Here is a 7,458-nt window from a genome sequence, read left to right as displayed (position 1 = left end):
AGGAAAAGTTTAATTCCTGGAGGCATGTTTGTGTTTTCTGTCCACGTAGTCGTCATCAGTCCTTCCTCGACTTCTCTCTCCAGAACATTTTCGTCAGGTTTGTCGCAAATCGCCCTAAAAAGAACCCACAAGGTTATGGATTTTATGCATTCTTTAAACTGAATGCATGACAAAGTACTTTACGGCATTACAGGAACAGAAAACTTCAAAATAAAGGTATGAATCCCACATGCACAGGAAGTGCACCCACAGAGCTCTACGGCTAGAAACAAGTCACCAAACATGACTCTGGCATACATTTTATTTGTTTTATTCCTATTTTTGTTGAAAATCAATATTGAATTGGTGCCATTCCTCAGGTTTAGTGACGATGTTGGAAGTGTTGAGCTTCTTCTGAAATCACTGGTTTTGTGAATAGAGTCTGGCGAAAAGAGCAAAGACAAGAAAATATTATAAATGCAGCGTTCAACAGCAGAACATTACTGTGAAGAGTGTGTAGAAGTACATCAGTACTGTCCCTCTAAGTGGTGGAGCAACTGTTTGTAGAGCGGTTGTTGCATGAGGCCCTTTGTTCTGGAGGCTGGGGGGTCACATGGTACTGACCTCTGTCCGGGTGCTCTGACCTCTGTCTCGGTGCTCATTCATTCCACAGCATCGTGCATCAGCACTGTGCATGACTCTCTGGCCACGCCCCCTCTCTGGCCACGCCCCCCCAGCGAAGCTAAACCCTGTTAGCTTCCTGAGCTGGTTTCACTTGCAGGTGACCAGGGATGCACCGAGTCGTCCGCCCATTGGAGGAGGGGGAGGAGTGGGCGGAGCCTCCGTCAGGTGTCGCTCAGAGACAAAAACATCCGTTTGTCAAACTCAATTGAAAAAATGTAAACTTCGGGGATTAACTTTAAAGTGATTTAAAGTGATACACTTTAAAATGAATACAAAATAAAAGTACAATTTTTAGTCAATGAAATCAATTATAATGTATTTAAACATCTTTAAATTTCTTTAAACTTTAAACGGAGACAGTGAATCAATTGCTTGTCTTTAAGATCCATCTTAAGGTAAGCAACAGACTGAACATGCACAAAAGAAGGAGTGGCTTGTCCCTCACAGGGACCCTTACTACTGAGCAGTACCTGTACAGAAAAAAAAAGAAAACAGATGTATAAACTATATTTGTATGTATGTTAACGTGCTATTGCGCCAGAGTGCTGTTATATTGTTCCGGTAACATTACTTTAAAAGTAAAGCAATAAAAGCAATACACTAGTTTTTACTTCATTATTGAATTTGGCGCATAATGCGATTAATTGCGATTAATCGCAGAAAAATCATGCGATTAATCAGTTAATTTTTTTCAACGTTGCCCAGTCCTAATATATATATATATATATATATATATATATATATATATATATATATATATATATATATATATATATATATATATATATATATATATATACAGAGAGAGAGAGAGAGAGAGAGAGAGAGAGAGAGAGAGAGAGAGAGAGAATCATTAGACATCATTAGACATCATAATACAAGGTGACACAGTATCTTTTTGCACTGGTTCATGGAGAAACTGCAAAAAATAAATATATGTATATTGCTCTAATAAAATAATGACATAATTTTGTATTAAAATACTAATTATAATAATAACTAAATCATAAGAAACACTCTGTTGAAGACAGTTTTCTTGTTCGGCACTTTAAAACACTCGTGTCTGGACTTATATATATTTATATATTTAAATAAAAACTATTTATCGCGTGTTGCCGGGTAGATTGCGTGACTATGAGTAAAAGGCGAGGTGGCGAACAGGAAGCGGTTCGATCTCGGTGCATCCCGACTGTCATGAATGCTCCACTGCTGCCTTCTGATTGGCTGATCACTTTGCTAATCGCATGCTCTGTTTTTTTTTCTTTCTTTCTTGCACTCTCACCACTTCCTGCCTGCTCCACCTCTCAACCCATCCGCCGCGCTGCTTTCAAAAAAAAAAAAATTCCCTGCTGTGTTTTTTTTTTTAAATTAAAAAAAAAAATAAACCCATGGGAATGTGTGGTGTTCCTCCGGCTTTCTCATTGGCTGACTGCCGTCATGTGTCACGGTGCATGGCCCAATCGCAGCCCACCCGGCGGTTCTTCGTCCCGCCCCAGTCCCCAGACCTGTGTCAGTCCCCCAACTGCAGCCCCACCCACTCCCCCGTCGAGCTCCGCCTCAACGGGGCGGGGCCACGCACGCCCCACTCCTACCAGCCAAAGATGGGGTCGCCCCTCATGCACCCCCGCACGCAGACCCTCCCCGCCAAGCCCAAAGTGTCCGAGAAGCCGCTGCAGACGGCGCGGTCCAACCCGCTCCCCAACACGGCCCAGAGCCCCACCGCCCCCAGGTCCGAGCCCTCCACGCCGTGCCGGCCGCCGACGCCCTGCGTCCCCGGCAGCCCCCGGGTGAGGCGCCACCCGCCCCTCACCGTCCCGCCCAAGCTCTCCATCCCGCTCTCCCCCGCGCCCCCCATGTCGCCCCGCCGCCGCCACCACCACCACCACCTCCACCTGCACCCTGACCACAACGGCAAATCTGTCCCCGCCACGCAGGTGACCCCCCACCCCTCCCCCAGAGGGAGCCCCCTCCCCACCCCCAAAGGCACCCCGGTGCACACGCCCAAGGACAGCCCCGCCGGCACGCCCAGCCCGACGCCGCCGCCCAGCCCGTCCATCGGCGGCATGCCCTGGAGGACGCGCCTCAACTCCATCAAGAACAGCTTCCTGGGCTCGCCGCGCTTCCACCGCAGGAAAATGCAAGGTGAGGGGGCGGGGCTTAAGATCTTATCTCTTTAAGATCTTATCTCTTCTTCATCTGTATAATATCAGACTCAGCTGTTGGTTTTGCTTCAGGTTGCATGCCTGGAGCTTATTAAGGGAACCAGAGAGTCAAACACGAGATAACAGGAAGTGGGACATTTCTTCAGCTTTAGTTCAGGGTCAAACTCAAACTCTGTGACCTTTGACCTCTCTCTGTCACAGTGCCCACCCAGGAGGACATGTCCAGCCTGACCCCAGACTCTTCTCCAGAGTGAGTACCAGCCTGCTGAAAACACTCGCCAGCTGCTCTCAGACCAGCTGTTCTCCAGACCAGCTGCTCTCAGACCAGCTGTTCTCAGAACAGCCGTTCTCCAGACCAGCTGCTCTCAGACCAGCTGTTCTCCAGATCAGCTGCTCTCAGACCAGCTGTTCTCAGACCAGCTGTTCTCCAGACCAGCTGTTCTCCAGACCAGCTGTTCTCCAGACCAGCTGTTCTCAGACCAGCTGTTCTCCAGACCAGCTGCTCTCAGACCAGCTGTTCTCCAGACCAGCTGTTCTCCAGACCAGCTGCTCTCAGACCAGCTGTTCTCAGAACAGCTGTTCTCCAGACCAGCTGCTCTCAGACCAGCTGTTCTCCAGACCAGCTGTTCTCAGACCAGCTGTTCTCAGACCAGCTGTTCTCCAGACCAGCTGTTCTCAGACCAGCTGTTCTCAGACCAGCTGTTCTCAGACCAGTGTCTCTCTCCTGCAGACTGGCCAAGAAGTCGTGGTTTGGTAACTTCATCAACCTGGAGAAAGAGGAGCAGATCTTCATCGTGATCAGAGACAAACCGCTCAACTCCATTAAGGCCGACATTGTGCACGCTTTCCTCTCCGTGAGTCTTCTTCTTCTTTTTCTTCTTCTTCTTCTTCTTCTTCTTCTTCTTCTTCTTCTTCTTCTTCTTCTTCTTCTTCTTCTTCTTCTTCTTCTTCTTCTTCTCCTTCTTCTTCTTTGTTGATTGTTCTAGTCATTTGACAATTGTTTAACGTATTTTTAACAGTGTACACATGGAGTATCCTGTCTTTAACAGTGAAATGATTGTTCTTTTTGTTCTTGTTCATCTTGTTGTTGTTGTTGCTTTTGTTGTGTAACAGCGAGGAAACTCTGACCTTAGTGTCCTCCTGTCCTCAGATCCCCAGTCTGAGCCACAGCGTGATCTCTCAGACCAGCTTCCGGGCGGAGTACAAGTCCTCGGCCGGTCCCACGGTCTTCCAGAAGCCGGTGAAGTTCCAGGTGGACATCACCTACACGGAGAGCAGCGGCGCCACCAAGGACCACGGCATCTACTCCGTCACCTTCACCCTGCTGTCGGGTAAACTCGTAGTCAGGGAGCGATCCGAAGGGGGTTAATCTTGTCCTGATTGATCCTTAACTTAAGTCCGTTGGATGTTGGACACTAAACACACCTCCAGTGCTTCTAGAGGTGTGTTTAGGACACAGGCCTCATGGTGTGTACATACATGATCACGTGATCGCACTGATGAGTCCTTGTTTCCTCTGCAGGTCCCAGTCGGCGCTTCAAGCGCGTGGTGGAGACCATCCAGGCCCAGCTGCTCAGCTCGGATCAGCCCGGCACGCAGCCGCAGATAGCTGGTAATCCCCCACCCCAAAACCCCTAACCTTCCTCCTCCTCTTCCTCCTCCTCCTCCTCCTCCTCCTCACAGCCTCCCTCCTTCCCGGCATCCTGGCACTCCTCCCCAGCACAAGGCACCGCGGCTCGGACGCGCTCCGCTCGGCTCGCTGCTTTTAGCACACGGCATCTCCACGTGCATGCCCCTGCCACATGCCATGGCGTGCACACACACACACACACGCACACACACACACACGCATATGCACACGGTCAGGTGGTTCAGGGAGCTTTAGAGACAGACCTGCAGCGCTGATTGTGGAGACTCAGGATCCGTCCATCCTCCAGCGTCTGACAGTGAAATAGAAACAGAAAGAAGGAGAGGAAGGCTTTCAGACAACATTCATCCTCGTTGTTGAAGGAAACCTCCCTGGATTGGATGTTTTTGGGGCTGCCTATCATTAGATGGACGGTTATGAAAATATGGAAGAAAAGAAACTGTGTGACTGTGTGTTCTTGGTGCCGCTCGTAGTGTCGCTGTTGTATCTGTGCTTATTCACGTGATAAGGGTTCCCTCTGGTGGTGACGCGGAGTAACTACAACACACACACACACACACACACACACACACTCGCACACACACTCGCACACACTGACGTGTTACTGGGAGAGAACCAGTACCCTGCTCAACTCCCACTACAGACCAACTGCAGCCTTTAAACTGATAGTTTGGATGTTATAAATGCAGATTTGTAGTTTTTCATTCACATTCAGACAAAACAACAAATCCAACAATGATTAATAACAGAGCATAACCAGGATGCTCCAGCTGTACTAAAGCAGTTTAATGTAGTTATAAAGTTGTTTTAATTATGTTAAAATGATGTTATAATGCAGCTATTATAATGTAGTTATAAGGTAGTTATAATGCAGTTATAATGTAGTTAGTTACAAGGTAATTATAAAGTAGTTAGAATTTAGTCATTTAGTAGTTATAAAGTAATTATAATGCAGTTATAAAGAAGTTATAAAGTAGTTATAATGTATTTATAAAGCAGTTTTAATGTAGTTATAAAGTAATTATTACAAAGTCAAAATGTAGTTCTAAAGTCTGTGGGACTGAAACCAGACTCTGTTTCGTGGACTTCCCTCTAAAGATCCAAACTATCAGTTTGGTCACCGAGGGGAACCGATATCATGCTGCGAACGCACGACCTCCATCACCTCCACCGTTACTCTATCTATCTATCTATCTATCTATCTATCTATCTATCTATCTATCTATCTCTCTCTCTCTCTCTCTCTCTCTCTCTCTCTCTCTCTCTCTCTCTCTCTCTCTCTCTCTCTCTCTCTCTCTTTCTCTTTCTCTTTCTCTCTCTCCGCATGCTGAATGAAACTCCGTTCATCTCTTGCTCTTCTGTTTGGTGAACCTTGACCCGTCTCCAGGGCTCGGTACTGAGACTGGACGTAAGGGTCGGGTCAGCCTGATGCCAAACACTCAGTGTGTGTGTGTGTGTGTGTGTGTGTGTGCGTGTGTGTGTGTGTGTGTGTGTGTGTGTGTGTGTGTGTGTGTGTGTGTGTGTGTGTGTGTGTGCGTGCGTGCGACATCAGAGCAACATAAGTTACTAATTAGTTTTCAATCCCCATTTGACATTTTCATTGAGTTTCTATAGTCAATAGTAGACTATTTAAATTACTATTTTCCATTAAAATGTAGTTGTTTTAGAGTTCTTTGCGGAGCCAAATTCATGAAGTTTAAAAAAAAAAAAGACAGTTCAAGCCCCAAAAAACTATTTTGACACCAAAGAGTTTGAGATTTCCTTTTCGAATAACTCAAACAAACATGTCCTGTGGGTTCAGTGGACGTGGCTCAATGACTCAATGAGATGAGAACGTTCCCGCGTGGATGTGTGTGAGGCTCTGCATGGTGACGCTCCATTCCCCTCCCTCCTCGTGAGCTTTCCATATTTAAAATCACCGAAACACAAAAGACGAGTCAGCAGAACTGCCCCCATGTCCCGCTGGTGGAAGAGGAGCGACGGTAAGTCTGCTAGCGCCGGCAGAAGCTTCCCCTCCGTCGGCTAACCGACGGCGGGCCGCTGTGTTCTGTGCCGCGCTGTCGCATGCTCTGGTTCCCTCACGACTGTTTATGAAAAGCACCGACCTGAGTATCTTTGTTTGAGCAGACGGATGCTGGATGTTGTGGTGATGGATGTTGATATGACGGAGAGTTAACGGGAGCTGCTGGACGACGTTCACGCGGAGAGAAATGTAAAAAAAAAACAAACCTGGAGACGATCAGCCAAAAAACAAAACAGGGTGTGAGTCGCAGGAACCTTGAACGTACCGAGAAAGACCACTTGGAGGAAACACAGGCTTAGCGTTAGCGTCAGCTCGTCGGAACGAGAACATATCAGGGCTTTATTAGCGTTAGCATTACTGCTTTAGTGAGTCTGGCCTGGGTTTATTCCCCACAAGCAGACGATATTCCTGTTGGCATAAAGTTTGTGGAAGTTTTTGGAGCTTCCAGTTCGGCGATTTGGTCGTCGCCATCTTGGCTTTTTGAAACCAGTGAACAGGAAGTGAGGAGGAGGAGCAATGTCGCGTGCGTCTCCGGCGACACTCTAAATGCAACTCTCTTGTAGAATGATAATAAAATAACTTTTGTCTGCAGTGAAGCAGCTTGTATGTAGATTATCTGCTTGTATCTCTTTGATAAGACATGTATTTAATAACAAACCAGTGCAATCGGACCTCCTCGCTGCTGGTTTCTGGTCTTCCAGCGCTCCCGTTAGCTCCCACAACCAGCAGAGGAAACTGAGACTCTGAAGCCACCGCTCACTCTGAATCACATGCACTTCTTAATATCTGTCTTTTTAAAATAAAGACTTGGAGATGTGACGCTAGCTCACCTTTTCCCCCACAACCCTGCTCCCCCTTCCCGCCGAAGAGTCTCCTTTCCTTCTCGCTCCACTCCTCCTCTCATCCTCCATCACCTCCTCCTCTTCCTCTCCTCACGTTGACCCCATTGCTCATCTGTTGTT

At 47.4% G+C, this 7,458-nt stretch overlaps 1 protein-coding gene across 1 annotated transcript in view; it reads left to right on the top strand.

Moving 5' to 3' along the window:
• Nucleotides 1-7,458, top strand: part of LOC137794040 (serine/threonine-protein kinase BRSK2-like) — a 45,816-nt gene that overhangs the window by 23,419 nt on the left and 14,939 nt on the right. Inside the window, exons 13-17 of the mRNA XM_068590596.1 lie at nucleotides 2,130-2,805; nucleotides 3,027-3,075; nucleotides 3,556-3,679; nucleotides 3,976-4,156; nucleotides 4,348-4,437. Of these exons, the coding sequence (XP_068446697.1) occupies nucleotides 2,130-2,805; nucleotides 3,027-3,075; nucleotides 3,556-3,679; nucleotides 3,976-4,156; nucleotides 4,348-4,437 (1,120 nt within the window). The remainder of the gene's footprint in view (nucleotides 1-2,129; nucleotides 2,806-3,026; nucleotides 3,076-3,555; nucleotides 3,680-3,975; nucleotides 4,157-4,347; nucleotides 4,438-7,458) is intronic.

The sequence above is a fragment of the Clinocottus analis genome, unplaced genomic scaffold (assembly GCF_023055335.1).
Source record: "Clinocottus analis isolate CAN_PGR_092001 unplaced genomic scaffold, fCliAna1.0.p SCAF_10, whole genome shotgun sequence".
In the NCBI taxonomy this organism is placed as follows: Eukaryota; Metazoa; Chordata; class Actinopteri; order Perciformes; family Cottidae; genus Clinocottus; species Clinocottus analis.
Note: the sequence above shows the minus strand (reverse complement) of the source record. Positions and strands in the feature narration are given on the sequence as shown.